Consider the following 17,697-nt stretch of genomic DNA (forward strand, 5'->3'; position numbering starts at 1 on the left):
TACAAAGATGCAAGAAAAATAAGACCAGCAACACTGAAAGGAAAAGAAACCAACAGAGACAAGAGGGAAGGATCAGGGGGGTGGGGGAGAAGGAAGGGAAGGGGAAAGTCAAGGAACATATAGCAAGGACTCATGGACAAAACCAAAGGGGAAGAGTTGAGGGAGGGAGGGGGCCAGGGAAAGTGGTGGGGGGTAGGCAGAGACAAATGTATTTGAAAAAATAAATTAATTTTTAAAAAAAGACTAAAAAAAAAATGAAAAATTCTAAGTAGCAAAATGATCAAAGTGAAACAGGAATTAAAACATTTTATGGCTCTCAATATATATTGCTAATTTTCTTTAACAAAAAAAGTTGTAATACTATGGCCACAAAAAGTGTATTGGTCTTACCCCATCCCTGTTAGCATTAGATGTTAATTTTTTTCAACTATTTTGGCAAAAGAATAATCACACCGTTCTTGAATAAATTATAAAATTGGACAAAAAGAAAGAAATTTTTGAAATTAAAACCCATCAAAATTTGTCAAACTTGCTTTCCATATCAAGGAAAACCTAAGTAAACTTTCCTCACTGTATTCTTGGTACATAATTCCAGATTAGCACGAGAATGAAAATCTTCTAGGACATTCTAACTCACCTAAGGTAGATACATAAACCTCCTGGCTAAAACACTTTGTATTTTCTCTCCTATTCCAAAAAGAAGAGACAGAGAGGAAAAACCCAGAGATCCTAACAGTGTCCAAACTCTCCCCGACCCTTTCTTCAAGGCCTAGGGTACGAAAAGGAGATAGAACAGGGAGAGTGTTAGCCTCCTCAGCCCTCAGTACGGACTTCTGAAGCATGGCTGATTCCATCTTCCCTTCTCAGGATAGAGCTGGGGATTCTTGGAAGCAAGAGAAACAAGTGAATCTTTTGTGGTTCTTGGGTCCAACAAAAGTAGTCAGTACAATTAGTACTTGATACTTTTCTTCCCTCCAAACTGAACCATCCTGACCTGTGATTTTCAAAGTTTAATTTCATACCCTGGCCTGAAGACCTTCAGATTCCTGTGGGGGAGAAATCCCACTGCTGCTCCATCTTTACCTAGGGCATCCTACTCAAAACACCAGCTGCTTATATCTCTTTTGACTAAATTAGGTAATATCATAAAGTAAAATCTATTAATTATTTTCTCCCAGAGTTTCCCTAGGCATGTCATACTGTTTCATCAATGTAAAATAAGTCTGTACCTTTAAATTTAGGTAATCAAAATCATACCAAATTAAAATACATAATATATGCTTCAAAGAATTTTGATGGTGTTAGTATGAATGTTCAAAATTGTATTTTATATATTTATGGATATTTAATTGACTAAAATAATAAATGATGTGATTTCAACAACTCAATTTAAAGGAGCAAATCGTTCCTATAGCAACTATAGACAGTTCTTTTTATGCATTCCTTGTATTTTCTGTGATGGTAAGTGATGTTAAATTTATGCTTTAATATATATATGGTATAAAATACCCAAGTTAAGCTTGCCCAGGGAACCATAATTTTACTCCTTTCTAAATCATTCTGTTGCTTTTATATATAATAGCAAAATTTTTCTCATAGACACTTGTGAGTTTTTCCCCTCATTATCTATAAATGAAACTAAAAGCCACCAAGAAAGGTTGACTAAATGTACATATTCCTTAGCACAAAGCCAAGCAAAAATTCCACAAGTGTGAATATAACTTTAATTTTAAATTCCGATAAAAATTATCACTTAACCAATATATGATGTTTAAGAATCCACGAGGAAATATCTGTGTCTTTGTACTGTGCAAGAAGTGGTGTGGTTAAGAATGTAGATTCTGTTACATGGCCTGGTTCAAACCCCAACTCTTGTTACTAGCAATGGGCCACTGGAAAAAAAAATCACTGAAACCTTCTGAGCCTCAACTTTGACTACAAATGGCATATAAGAAATAGAGTTCTCCTAAGGATCAGATTATGAAAAAAAAAACACCCGGGCTAGTGTGGCTCAGTGGACTGAGTGCCAGCCTGCAAACCAAAGGGTTGCCTGTTTGATTCCCAGTCTAGGGCGTATGTCTGGGTTGTAGGCCAGGCCCCCCGTAGCAAGCACACAGAGGCAACCACATTTTGATGTTTCTCTTCCTCTCTCCCTCCTTTCCTCTCTCTCTAAAAATAAATAAATAAAATCCTAAAAAAAAAAGCCTGAACATAACATAGTCTAGTATAGTACCTAGCACACAGTAGTGCCCAGCAAATGGAGTTGTAATTATTTTATTTCAAACACATCTGTTGAAGTCAGTAATGTAAATGACATTAATAAAAGTTATAATTTATTCATTTATGTGCAATATTCTATAGGTCAGAGGACTTTTTCTTATGAAAATCATTTTAAGTAACAAAAATATCAAAATTTTCTCTTTTCTCTCAAAAAACAGCTCTAAGATTATCTGAGCCCAGAAAAGGAATGTGAGAAATTTATTAGGCTGGTAAAAAATACTTTTTTCACAATTGGGTAGCTCAACCCCAATAAGTAGAATTATATAGCAAACTCTCAAAAGAAAAAAAAAATCTCTGGACCAACAATTAAAAACTTCTGATTCAAAGTGAATATTATGTTTTTAAAATGAAGCTTCCCAAAGTAAGAGCTCATGTTGAATTACATGTCATACAAACAAAATGAGTGGGGTAGGTTTTATTCATTAATTATTGTGCCATAGGTCTGTTGTCATGGTGAGAACTCAATGGATTATCCTTAATAGAGGTGTATTAACTGAGGTCCTATGGCAGGAAATTTTTTTTAAAGGGGAGATGAGAAAACAAAATTTTACGACAGAGAATGAAAATGACTAGGAAAAGGCTACAGGAAAAGGAGGCCTTGGAAAGACAATATGCTGATTGCATCTGCTTCTAAAATTACCCTAACTTTGAGTGGTATTTGCTTAATGTTCTGAAATACAGGAGGTACCACTAGGTTCTCTATGTCCCTCTTCTTGTCAAAGACCATTCCTTTGAAAATGAACCTAAAACATGCATCCCAGAAAGACAGAGTTTGTGCCTATTTTCCTGGTCTAAATGTTGGGCTTTGAGATTCACATGAAGGAGACACATGACTTTTTTAAGTCAGTTGGTAAGCCAAGTGCCATGAACAGATATTTACTGAGTATTTGTTATGTGATAGGTACTATTCTAGATGCTGTGTTGCAACCATTGTTTTTAATGAGTACTTCACAGTAATGCCATCTGATTCCTTTTCTAGTTCTACAAATTGATACATGTTATGAAATCAACTCTGCTGCCTTACTTGTAGTAAATACCAAGCTGCCTGCTAAAAGAGTAAAACTCAAATATATTGTATTATGATGATTCTAAAGTTATCACATATTTTCACAGTAAATCTGAGAATATTTGGTCCAAAGGCAAATTTTACTGGAAATACAACGTTAATCAGTGAAGAAAACTGTCCAAGTGACAAAATTTACTAATTTGTAAATAAGCAAAAATATTCATAGTTATAATCTATGTTCACTAGCAAATAAATATCATGATGAATACATAATATATGACTGTGTAAAAGTTCCCTATTTTTTCTGGGCTTCTGTCTTCTCATTAATAAAATGAATAATTTAAAGACTGCTCCAAACTCAGATGTTACATAATTTTGTGATTCTAAAAAGTAAGTCATTTAATAACAATAGGACTTCTAATATGTGTCAAGAGAAGATGATTATTTTCTAGGTTTCCTTCACTAGCTGCTATTCACCCAACATGCACATGTAAATCCCTGATTTGACCAAAGATGCCATTCATCTACCGCTAAAAAGGCATTTCCCCCTCCATTGCCACCTTGCTTTCTGCCATTTGTCCTAGACGCTGAACCACTTGCATTTCTCCCCCACTTCTGAGTTTGATGTTATAGCTGAGGGCTACAGATCAAATATTAGTGTTCCCCCCAAAATTCATATGATGATGAACCCCAATCCCCAGTATGATGGCATTGGAGGTTGGGTATTTGGGAGATAATTAGGTTTAGATTAGAGTGGGGCCCTCCCATGAAGGGATTAGAACACTTACATGGCATGACAAGTCCTGATCTTTCTCTTTCTCCCTCCCACTCCTCTCTCTGGATACAGCAAGTATAAGGCTGTCTGCCAACCGGGGAGTGGCCCTCACCAGGAATCCTATCATGCCTGCTGGCACCTTGATCTTGCACTTCCAATCTCCAAAACTGAGAAAGAAATGTCTGTTGTTTAAGCCACCCAGTCTACGGTACTTTGTTATAGCAGCCTAAGATGACTGAGACACTACGAGTAAGAAATGCAGGAGCCTCTGCAATATATCAAAAATGAATTAAATGACAGAAGTTTAAAAAATGCCCACAAGGTGCCTGCAATCCCTGGAAAAGAATGTGCACAAGCCTTCTTCTAATTTACAAACATCAACACTGTTTTTGCACATAATCTCTATTTATTGAAAGGCTGAAATAGATATTGTAAATATTAATTATCAAGAAAAAAAGTATGCAGTGATCTGTACAGTAAGTATCCAGCCATGTACTATAAAACATAGAGACATTTGTTGAAGAATACAAGATACAAGAAACATTGTACACAGGACAATGATGCCCCTTCAAAGTAAGCACCTTGGGACCTCACACAATTCTCCCAATTGCCATTAGCTGCTGCTGCACTGTATTTTCCTGAATCTCATCGATGGTCTGAAATCTTTGCCCTTTCAAAGGTGATTTTAGTTTTGGGAAAAGTCAGAAGTCACAGGATGCCAAATCTGGGCTGTCGGGGGGGGGGGGGGCTGTGTCACCTGGGTGATTTGATGTTTCACCAAAAAACTCTGCATGAGACTTGATACATGAGTGGGTGTGTTGTCATGATGAAGCTGCCAATCACCAGTTGCCCATAACTATGGCCATTTTTATCCTGCTACATCTCTCAACGAAGGAAGAACATTCAGGTAGTACTCATTAATTGTTTGGCCTGAATGAGCATACTTGTGATGGACAACACCTTCCCAATTAAAAAAAAACACAGTTAACATGGTCTTGATCTTCATTCAACTTTGCTGCACCTTCTTCAGGCATGGAGAATCAGGTGGCTTCCATTGGGATGACTGGATCATATGTTTCTAGATCATAGCTGTAGACCCACCATGCACCTCCAGTTATGATCTTCCTGAGTTAATCTGGTTCACTGGTAGCAGTTTGAATCAAGTCATTAGCAACTGCAGCACAGTGTTCTTTTTGCTCTGGTAGCAGAAGGTGCAGAATGAATTTTGCCATGACACACTTCATGCCAAGATCCTGCATCAAAACCTCAGACACAGTTTTTGAAATCCCTAGATCACCTTCTAGTTCTTGCACTGTCTGACGCCAACCTCTGTTGATTGTAGCCCATACACGTTCAACATTCTCAGGAGTTCTGCTTGTTGTAGGCCTTCCAGAATGTGGATCACTTTCAACAGATTTTTGACCACCTTTGAAGTATTTGTGCCACACTTTTATTTGTGCTGCACTCATTGCATTGTTTGCAAAAGCCTTCTGAATCATCCAAATAGTTTCTGCAGCGGAATGTTCAAGCTTAATGCAAAATTTGATGCATTAGTTGCTCTACTTGTGTAGTCATTTTGAATGTGATGACCACACAGTACACATGCTCACTCAGCACCATCTACCACCTTCACTGACTAGACTAGTACAGTGAAGTCATCATCGTTCATGCATACACATTCCAGTCCACTCTCCCTAGCTGTCAAGTTACACTGATGTCATGCAAACCATTCTGGTTATATTAACAATGGCTGGACTTTTGCTGGACAGACTCGTATGTAGGGAAATGAAATTTAAATACTCTGTGAAAACATCACCTGCTGCAAATCTTCATTGCTAGTGGAAGTCATTCTTTATAGACAGGTTAATAGAAACCAGTATTGCAAGTGAAAGACTAGTCTTATTTCATCTTAAATTCTATTTTCTCTTCTCAGTACATGCATACATATACTACATACACACACATATTCTAAAATATTTTCAAAATGTAAGCTCCACAAGTGATAGAAAGTTGATATAACAAAAAAAATATGTCATGTTTTGGGTGCTTGAATGAGTTTACAAATATATCTCATCTGACTACCTCCCATGCTTATGCCAATGTTGTATGCAGACTGCCATATCTGCTAGCAAATAGCAAGTATCTTCCACAAATGCATTGCGTATCAGTTTTGTACAATAAAAGGTAGTTTTATAGATGCTGTCTTTCTACTGTACATTGTCTGCAAGGTGTTTTAAGTATTTTACAGCTATAGTAATAGATGTTCATGAATTATGTTTTATTTTGTTGTTTAGAAGAACTGATTCTGCATTGGCAATAACCTGTATGGCCACAGATGCAATGAAGAAAATGTAAGCAGATGGGACACATCTGTTAATCATAAACATTTCTTCATTAGTGTCATCATCAGATTTATTTGTGTTATGTTTTTGTGGAAGACTCAGACAGTGATCATATTTAATCTATATTTTAAAACACTCAAACCAGGCCCTGGACAGTTAGCTCAGTTGGTTAGAATGCTGTTCCGACATGCCAAGGTTGCATCACATACAGGAATCAACAAATGAATGCGTAAGTAAGTGAAACAACACATTGATGTTTCTCCCTCTAATGAATAAATTAAAAAATCAAACCATTGGCCATTTTTCTTAGATGGATCAATATGTAGATGAGATACATGTGGACTTTTTAATTTTATTCAGGACAGCTCCTTGGTGTTAATCGTGCAATGTCGGTCACATCCAAATTCTTGTAACAAAGTGACAAGTGCATATTACCTACTCACTTAGCACTGGGATATGAGAAGACAGCAAAGTAGAATGGAATTAATCAGTAGTAAAGAAAAAGTGAAGATACAGAGGTGTACCATTACCAGCTATGCTATTTACCTTTGTGACCTTGGACAATGCTGCCTCTCAACCTCCTCATCTGCAGAAGAATTATAAGAGCTTGCAATATACACATGAAACTCAATACAAAATACCTGTGGTAGAATTCAAAAGATGGTGACACAAGTAACACAAATTATTGCAAGTGATGATGCTCCAAAACATTGATGTTCCCCAAATGAAGACATATTACTAATTTCTAAATCTTGACTTACTACTGGGAAGATTCAAATATAGAAAAACCTAAAAAAAATTTAAAATTCAATTTTCTGCCTGGATCTCAGAATTATTTTGAGGCTCCAAATGAGTTTATATGAGGGAAAGCATTTTTGAAACTGTTATAGCATTAATGTAATAAGGAAGAAATGTCCATAGTTATACCTCTACACTAGACAGGTAAAACTGGACCATGATTCCAGGTTTGCTTCTCTCTACAACATATAAAGGATCACCTGATGCAAAGGACTGGGGCACAGCACAAGGGGGCAGGAGGGCTCTGTGAAACCATCACCTGCGGCAACTCTTCATTACTACTAGAAGTCACTCCTCACATACAGGCTAACAGAAACTATTAGTGCAAGTAAAGGACACTAGTCTTATATCATCAGCTACTAAATAAAATCTCTCTACAAAATGACTATCCAACCACAGGAAAGAAAACGTTTAAGAGTAAAATTATTTTAATATCACAAAGATTCACAAACCAAATAGCATAATGAGTCCAGCACAAACCAAGTTTTACTTAGAATTTCAAAGTCACAGCAGTTCTATCATTGTCATCTCCTTTTGGACTAAAACATGTGGAAATTTGCACTATGTACTCCATGATGATTAAAAAAAAGGATTGGGCAATAGACAAAGAATGACATTAACGGATTGACTGTAAAAACAATTTACCAGTCCTGGCTGGTGTGGCTCAGTTGGTCAGAGCATCATCCCATACACCGAAAGGTCACGGGTTCCATTCCCAGTCAGGGTGCGTCCCTGGGTTGTAGGTTTGGTACCAGATCAGGACATGTAAAAGGGGGGCAACCAATCAATATTTCTCTTACACATTGATTTTTTTTTCTCTCGCTCCTCTCCCTCTCCCTCCCTTCATCCTCTCTAAAATCAGTAAGCATGTCCTCGGGTAAAGATAAAAAAAAATTACCAACACAGTAATCAAATTTAATAGAACACAGGCAAGAGAGAAATGAATTTCTCATGAATATATTTCAGAAGGAAGCTACTGAATACAGGTACCATTATAACTTATGTCTGCCTTTTACTTTCCTCACTAGGAACATGTGTTGCACTTTGCCTCATGCTAATGATTGTCAACCCCGAGCACACACTGGAATCACCTGGGAAGAAATTAACAAAATATTGAAGGCAGGGCCCTACCCCAGACTAATTAAATCAGAATCCTCGTGTAGACCAGACATTTAAAAACAAACAAAATTTTCCATGTGGAGTAGTGGAGTCAGGAGTTCTCAATCCTTAGGCCCTGCCTTTTTTTTTTTTTCCCAAAGTGGTAGCTTTCTCCCTACAACATGAGAGATTCTCTTTAAAACAATCTCCCACTTTGTAAGGCGAGGTGAAGATCTCCAACACCCAAGGAAATGCTCAAGTTTAATCATGAGCATCCCAAGTCCAAGATATCTGCAAAAACATAAAGAACAAATTGAATCCTCATCTTGCCTATAAATTCTTGGGACTATCTAAGACTTGAGGAGAAAGCTTGGACTTTATATTGTATTTTCTCAAGTAACATTAATATAAATATCAGGAACAAAAAATTTTTCCATGAAAAATTAAGATTTCTAGAGATAAATCAAAGGTGACAAGGATAGTCTAGTTTTTAAAAGGTCATTAATGTATTGTGAAAAATACCAATTAAAAATGTCTCATCAATTACCATAGATAGCCAATCTTGATATAATTTAATACCAAACAACCACTAAGAAAATAATTCTCAATCACTAACATCAAGAATCTAAAATAATTGGAAAGTGGGATAAAAAGAAAAAAATCAAATACTAAAGAATAGGGTCATGCACAGTTTTCACACACTGTAAGAGCTTTTAAAGTAGCAATTATACAACTTTTAGAAAAAAAGGAACAGTAAAGATGAATTTGGTAGATACAATTTCAGTCCTCTACATACATACATTCCTCCTTCCTGGCTAGGGGACACACATGGGCGGTCAGACATGAGAAAAGAGTGTGACATCAAGGTAGACGGGCGAGGAATTGTGCAGAGGGTCCAACTGTATTCAACAAACCTCCTCTGGAATGTATTCCCCATATGTCAACACATTATTGACTAATATTGTATAGCACATTTGGCTGTCTTCCTTTTTCTCCAGAAATGGGAGGATTAAAAATGGCCATTTGTTTCAGTTGCAATGACTAAAAGAGATAAGGGATTTAAAAATTATAGAGTGTCACATCAATGTGACACCTCACAATCATTATTATACCACAGAAGAAGAGGTATAATAGAAGGTAGAGAGGTGATATGTACAAAGGAAAAGTTAACATGCAGGAAGTGGAAATAAGATAAAATAGAAAAGATACACAGAAGGGTTAAAACATGAAGCAGCTCAGTGGCAAACACAGTAAGTAAACAATTAGCCCAAACAAAATAAACCAACTATAAGATCTGTAAGGAAAGAGCGGGGGGGGGGGGGGGGCGGGGGGGGGGGGAATCAACAATATTCAAGGTGAAGAATGAGCAGCCTGCAGATCAGTGCTTGAAACGAAGAAGCAAGAATGAAGTTGAAGAATTCTGTAGGAGAGGAAATGAAACGTAGAGCCTAAAGAACTGAGTAGCCCTCTGGTTAGAGGGGGAAGTTCACTCATACTGTCAGAATTATTGAGACCATGGATCTCTGAAACTGTTTGTCATGCAAAATACATGTGGAGATATTTGAAAGACTGTAAAACAACACACAAATTATGATTACCCTAAAGAAGTCTACTTAAAATTCTCAAAGATAAAAGATGCATTATTAATGTTTCTAAGTTTAGGCTTATTGCTGTGTAAATTCAAATCACAGAAAGGCCTATAATCATGTGTGGGGGGGATGTGGGGGGGAGAGAGAGAACCTTTAGATTTTTTTCTCTTAAAAAAGAGTACAGAGCCCTAGCTGGGTGGCTCAGTGGATTGAGTTGCTGGCCTGCAAATCAAAGGGTCACTTGTTCAATTCCCAGTCAGGGCACATGCCTGGGTTGCGGGCCAAGTCCCCAGTAGGGGGCGCTTGAAAGGCAACCACACATTGATGTTTCCCTCCCTATCTCCCTCCCTTTCCCTCTTAAAAATAAAAAATAAATAAAGTCTTACAAAAAAAGAGTAGGGAAAGGGTAATATTTTGTACTTTAATATATTGCTCTTAAAGTAATTTAACAATCAGCTCTTCAAAGCAAAATGGCTAAGCAGAAGTAAAGGGGAAAAAAAACAAATTCAAAACAAGGTCTGTGATGAACAATAATTAGCTTATCCAGAGCTCTTAGTAATCTGGCCACTTAGTAAATAAGGAAAGGAACCAGGAAAACTGCCCACAGCACCTACCTTCCTCTGACCCATTTCCCTGGGCCCCTCCCCAGGAGGCATGTATTCTTCCCACTGTCCAGTGACTTCAATGAACTGATGGACTTCTAATGAAAATGAGTTACTGTACCTGTAACCAGAGCCTGTCCCCTGCCATGGTCCTGCCAATAGCACTGCACTGGAAGGTGGCAAACTGGCCGGCATTCACTTCCACATTCTGAATTCGCAGGAAGTGGGGAGTCCTTGCTACATGGAGAAAAACAAATAAAGATATTAAAAGTGGAGACCTATACACAATATGAGTCTTTCTGACTCTATCTGTAATTTTGGGTCTTTCCATTTTGTTTACCTTTGAAGAAAATAATGCTTTTGTTTATCAGAGCTTTAAAGATTTCATTATGACTGTAAAAGAGATCATGGAAGGCTTTGGTGTTCCCTATAAAGGAATAATAAAAAAACCAAGTGTTCTGGGATAGAACCAAAGAGAAAGAAGATATTTTATTGTTCCTGCTGTGCAAATTATCACAGCTCAGCAGTCTTCTTGTAATAACAGATCTGTATTAATAAAGATTATACTGAAGCCTAATTGATGTTTTGAACAAAAACATATTAGATATTTATACTAGCAACATGAAAAGAACAGTAAGAAGTTAAATGATGTTGTCAAGGAAACTTTTTAATCCAAGTACAGAGCTGTGCAAAATATATATTTTAATACAACTAATTGGTATGCAGCATTACTGGTATAATATTTCCCAGCTACCAAAAATACTATCCCTATAGACAGACTCTGAAATTGTGCTGGGACTGCCATACGATGGCAGTTTTTGCTGATTCTTATTTCCAATTCAAGAAGAAAGAATGATTCTAAATGCTAAACAGCATTAAGTCTCATAACATACATTGTCCATGCGGACAGCTGTTTAAATAAAGGTTAATTCTGAGAAGTACAGACCAATTTATGAATCACACTGAAATCATGTGTCAAGAAACTAGAATGATAGGTCAGGAATTAAATTTTTGGTAACTTCTACTTTTAGGAAGAAAACTCTCTTATCACAAGAGTGAAGGAGTAGGGAAAAGAGTAAGGGGTGGGGAAAAGTAAAGGAGTACAGAAGGAAGACAACAGGATGATAGTGTTTTCTGGGAAGTGTGAATAAAGCTGGACAATAACTAGAATAAATTTTTTTTTGTCACGCCAGCTTTCCCTCACAGCCAACATGTCTTTAGGTCATGTCTAGACACTTTCAAAGAATGGTGCCCAATTACTGGGTGCCCAAAGATGATAAACTAGCACTACTATCACCTGTGAAGAACAAAATTAAGAATGGAAGTGGGTTACTAACCAAGAACAAAGAAAAAACTAATTTTAATATGAACAACACACAGAAAATCCCCATTACTAATTTGGAGATCACTAATAATTCAGACAACGTATTCTTGATGCTTAGCATGCAAAATACCCCAAAGAACTGCTTTAAAAAGCAGCATTACTATGGGTTACTGTTTGTAATACTAATTTATTAATTTAAAACCTTCTGAACTATTTTTCACTAACTTAATCAAGTTACCCTTGGGCAAGAATAACATGATTTGATGGTTTTTATAGATTTCTGTAAAAAGTCCCCAAATAAAATTTCTTTTTATTCCCTATTCCCAAAAGCTGAAAGACCAATTGTTTTTAGAAAATATGAACATTTATTTTTTTAAATATTTTATTGTATATGCTATTATAGTTTTCTTATTTCCTCCCTTTCCCCCTCTCCACTCAACTCACCCCCGGTTCCATAATCAGTGCCCTTGCCATTGTCCATGTCCATGGGTCCTTCATATATGTTCTTTGCCTGACCCCTTCCTCTTCTTTCAGTCAGTCCCCACCTTCCCTCTCCCCTCTGCCAGCTGTCAGTCTGTTCCATGGTTCTATGTCTCTGGTTCTATTTTGCTCATTAGTTTATTTTATTCATTAGATTCTTCTTACAAGTGAGATCATATGGTATTTGTCTTTCACCAAATAGCTTATTTCACTTAGCATAATAGTATCCAGTTCCATCTATGCTGTCACAAAAGGGAGGAACTCCTTCTTTCTTTCTGCTGCATAGTAGTCCATTGTGTAGATGTACCAGAGCTTTTTCATCCACTCATCTACTGATGGGCACTTAGGTTGTTTCCAAATGCTGGCTATTTTAAGTAGCACTGCTATGAACATGGGGGCACATAAATTCTTTTGAATTGGTGCTTTAGGATTCTTTTTTCTTTTTTTTCTGGCACGCCAAAACATTTATTTTTTTCCTTTTTTTTCATGTTTCTTTTTTTCTTTTTTTCCATGTTTTAATAAGAAAATATTATTCTTTTTTAAATTAATTAATTAATTTTTTCAAATACATTTGTCTCTGCCTACCCCCCACCACTTTCCCTTGCCCCCTCCCTCCCTCCCTCAACTCTTCCCCTTTGGTTTTGTCCATGAGTCCTTGCTATATGTTCTTTGACTTTCCTCTTCCCTTCCTTTTCCCCCGCCGCCGCCCCCCCCCGTCCTTTCCTCTTGTCTCTGTTGGTTTCTTCTCCTTTCAGTGTTGCTGGTCTTATTTTCCTTGCATCTTTGTATTGTTGGTTAGGTTCCACTTATAGGTGAGAGTGGATCCCAGCAGTGGAATTGCAGCAATGGAATCACTGGATAAAAAGGCAGTATAGACACTTCTCTAAGGAGGACATAAGAGGGCCCCTAGACACATGAAAAAATGTTCAACATCACTAGCCATCAGAGAAATACAAACTAAAACCACAATGAAATACCACCTCACACTGCCAAAATGGCTATCATTAATAAATCAACAAAGAGCAAGTACTGGTGAGAATGTGGAAAAAAGGAACCCTAGTCCACTGTTGGTGGGAATGCAGACTGGTGCAGCCACTGTGGAAAACAATTGGAATTTCCCCCAAAACTAAACTGGGACATTTTTGAGCATTTCTGTGCCCGAAACTTTTCCACTGAATAAGCACAAATGTCCTGTGAGGTAGGTATTTTTTTGATTTTACAGATGGGGACAGGGAACTTGTACGTACTTGGCTAGTAAGTGTCAGAAACAGAGTGGGCCAGTTCCAGAGCCCACGCACGGCCCCCAGAGCCACCCTGCCTCAGCAAGCCTCACTACCCTGGGCCTGCCATTCCCATGCCCTTTCAGCCCACTGGCAGTGACTCCCTGTCTGATGGCTGGGATTTTAGCTTCTTTCAAGGCCCTTCACAAATGATATTCCTTTACGAAGCCTTCCTGGATTCTCTTATCTTGTTGTTAGACCTCTCCAGTATCACATATCCTCTGTCTTATACACAGTAGTTCCCCCTTATCCATGGAGGGTACATTCCTAGACACTCAGTGGATTACTGATACCGTAGATACTACTGAATGGTATGTATCCTATGTTTTGCTTACACACACTTGCCTAGGGAAAATGTTCAATTTATAAATTAGGATAGTAAAAGATTAAGAACAATTATAATGATATAGAACAATTATAATAATATACTCTAATAAATAAGGTTTGTTAATCTCTCTCAAAATACCTGATAACCAAGATGGCTGCTAAGTGACTAAAATGCAATAGCATGTGCAGTGTGGTTGCAATGAACAACGATATGATTCATACCCCAGGTGGGATAGAGTGGGATTGTGAGAGATTCTCTTGCACTACTCAGAATGATGCACTATTTAAAGCTTATGAATTGTTTACTTCTGAAATTTTCCATTTAATATTTTTGGACCACAGTTGACCACAGGTAACTGAAACTGCAGAAAATAAAACTGTGTATAAGGGGGGGCTACTGTATTACAGTTATTGGGATGACATTCCATCACGTTGGGATAATTGGCGTGACACTCACTGTTGTCTTAATCACTTGTATGTGCAATAAATAGCACTTGATATTAATGCCTCTATATAGCAGATGCTCAATATCATAATTAAATTGAATTCATATTATTTAAAATTAATAAACTCACACACATATCCTTGGAAACTGTTTACAGTTGACCCCTGAAAACAGGTTTAAGGGTGTTGGCCCCTCAGTTGAAAATCCACAGTTTTTAAAAAAATTGTTAAATTTATTGGGGTGATATTGGTTAAAGATTCACTATAGCTTTTTAAAAAAATTATTTATTTATTTTTAGAGAGAGGGGAAGGGAAGGAGAAAGAGAAGGAGAGAAACACTGACGTGAGAGAGAAACATTGATCAGCTGCCTCTCTCACATGCCTCGTCTGGGGACTGAAGCCACAACCCAGGCATGTGCTCTGACTGGGACTCGATGCCCAACCAAGTCACAATGGTCAGGGCCACATATAGTTTTTGATTCCCCCAAGACTTAATTACTAATAGCCTACTGATGATCAGAAACCTTACCAATAATGTAAAGTGGATTAACACATATTTCGTATGTTACATGTATTATATACTATACCCTTACAATAAAGCTAGGAAAAAGAAAATACTGAGAAATCATAAGAAAGAGAAAATACATTAATAATATTTATTGCATAAAGAGGACCTGTGCAGTTCAAACCCCTGTGGTTCAAGGGTGAACTGCACTTGTGGTTTCAATTTCTATAAAATGATACTCTCCTACACCACCTCTGATACAAATGAGCTTTACTACAAAAAAATTTGTGACAATTACTATTTTAGATTCCCCTACATCACAGACCCCCAACATTGATAGAAATCATTAAGAATTAGAGATTTGACTAAGTTACTAGGACTGCATTAGAAGGGGACAGGGGAAGGGCAGAGCTGATTGGTAGGGCAGGGGCAATGGCAGCTGACTTCCGATTTGTGAGATGGACACAGCCTGCAGAAACTGTGGACAGGCATGGTCCCCTAGAGGCACAAAAGGGTTTTCTAACACTTAGACTGGCAGACACGATATGAGTTGGCTAGTGAGGGAGCCATTTATGGAGGTGGAATTTACAGTTGGTTAGACAGGAAGGTTGGTAGCCTGGACATCGCATTTGTGACTGGCATTCTGTTGACTGTTGCCAGCTCTCAGCAAGTTCATGCAAGTCTATTTAAATTAAGCCCTTGTCACCTCCTCTCCCAGGGGCTCTGCCTGTTGCAATGGGGTCCTTGTTTCCTTTCTCCTTGGCTAACTTTGGGTATGGGGGTTGCATCTTCTGTACCCTCTTCAGTTGTTTGAGTCACATTTGGAGTGATCATACTCTCTGAAGTCAGGATTAGAATTCCAGGCTTCTTTGCTTGGAAGATGCCTCGAGGGCTAGAAGTTCTTCTCCTTGGTTTTGGTTTAAAAGTTTCTCTGCCTTCCTTACCTGATCCTCTTCCTCTCCTGAGAACTGCTCAGTCAATTAATTGAAATCGCCCCTTCTCAAACCCCTGCTGACTGTGCTCCACCAGTATGTAGCTAACTGGCTGCTTCCTTCCTTGTGGCCCTGACTTTACTAATGATAATTTAGAACTTCGATGCCTCCTTTAAGAAAACTTAGATCTCCCAAGCTGGCTGCTATATACATTGACCACCCCTGCCCCACTTCCACATTCCTGTGACTTGTTAACAACTTAGATTATCCCGCACACTCAGATAGCACATCATCTCACTCATGTTGCCCTCTCTTGTCCATTTTGCAGTCTCCTAAATCTGCTCACTTCTTGCTGTAGGTGAAGTTGCATCTCTAACACAGTATTTGGGTGTATAGCCATTTTCATTATAATTTGGCTTCAAGGGATGTCACATCTGAGGCTTCATCCCCACTTGGCTAAGCCCAGCTTAAGCCTGTGGTGAAGGGTTGTTGAGTATTTTCAGCATCTCCCCTAGTATATTCCTCAGAGTTAAGTTACTAAAAATTAAAAGTCTCTCCTAAAAAGCAATTGCAAAATCTCCATGTGCTGTTCATGTACATGTTAGGCATTGACTTCTTACCCTGAACCCCATCTATGACTCCTTCTTCCTCCTTTCACCTCCAACCTAATTTTCAGGCTGCCAAAATTCTCAAAATTCCTCTTGCTTTTCATACGCATTACAAATAAGTTCTCTGAACTTCTCTCCTCCAGAAGGACCATCAAGGTTTTGTGGAAACAACAGAACTCTGCAACCACCTCTTTTCCTATAGATGTTGACATGCAAGAAATGTTTTCTTTCCTATTGTTACCCTTTCCTTCTTGCTAGTTCAGATTTCCATCCCTTGAAAACCTTCCACACTTTCTGAGGGGCACAGGGGGAAAGCTAAAATACACTTAATTTGTAACATTAAGGGTAAGTTTCCCATGGACTAAAATCATTGAAAGAAAATTAATTCATTTCTTAAAAATTTTAAGTTCATTCCTTATCAAGTATGTCAGGAAAGTTATTCTGGAAGAGCAAAACTGGGCTACCCATATAGTTTCTTTTCCTTTTTTAAAAAATAATATACAATGTTTCTGAACTCTCTAAGAAATAATTTACTTTCCCCAAAATCTGAATGACTTCCTGAAACAACTTACCTAGACCATTCTCATTTATATATTCCTCCTACTGATAGGACTAATATATTAAAAGCTGTCCAAGATATTTCAAATCAATTTAGTTCTTTTTCCTAAGATTTGCGATTTAAGTAATGTTTTCTCTTTTACGTATTTTCAATAAACATTAAAAATAGACAAGTATTTAATTTTTTAAAATCTTCATTGAGGATATGTTTATTGATTTTAGAGAGAGGGAAAGAGAGAGATAGAAAGAGAGGGAGAAAGAAGGAAACATTATCAGCTGCCTTCCATATGTGCCTTGACCAGGCACTGAACCTGCACCTTAGGTATGCTCCTGCCTGCTAGGAATCAAACCCACAACGTTTGGGTGTATGGAATAATGCTCCAACTAACTGAGCCACCAGGACAGGGTGACAAGTTCTTAATTTTTAATTCATATACAAATTTATTTCTAAGAAGCAACTTACAAAATATGCATGTATTTCTGCACACTTAATTAGTTTTTAATGGAAAGCATCTTAAACCTGTTAACCAGGTGAGAAGACACAGAGCATGTTGACCTAAAGCTTGGGCCTCTTGACAGAGGTTGGGAAATTAAAATGTGATTCACCTAGGCTCAGAGCGAATTCAGGAATGTCCATACATTTTATTTATTTGCATTATATGAGGGGGCAGATAAAAAGCCAAATTCTGAGAACAGCTGAAAATAGGGTGGGGATAGGGGGAGGGGTGTACATTAAAAAATTCCTAAAT

At 37.6% G+C, this 17,697-nt stretch overlaps 1 protein-coding gene across 2 annotated transcripts in view; it reads right to left on the minus strand.

Annotated features, from left to right (window-relative positions):
• PTPRM (protein tyrosine phosphatase receptor type M) overlaps positions 1–17,697 on the minus strand; it is an 820,882-nt gene that overhangs the window by 447,171 nt on the left and 356,014 nt on the right. For both annotated transcript variants that reach the window (XM_054587385.1, XM_054587386.1), the window contains exon 5: positions 10,612–10,727. In XM_054587385.1, the coding sequence (XP_054443360.1) occupies positions 10,612–10,727 (116 nt within the window). The remainder of the gene's footprint in view (positions 1–10,611; positions 10,728–17,697) is intronic.

The sequence above is a fragment of the Pteronotus mesoamericanus genome, unplaced genomic scaffold (assembly GCF_021234165.1).
Source record: "Pteronotus mesoamericanus isolate MK-2021 breed Mesoamerican mustached bat unplaced genomic scaffold, CSHL_Meso_final scaffold_118, whole genome shotgun sequence".
NCBI classification, from domain to species: Eukaryota; Metazoa; Chordata; class Mammalia; order Chiroptera; family Mormoopidae; genus Pteronotus; species Pteronotus mesoamericanus.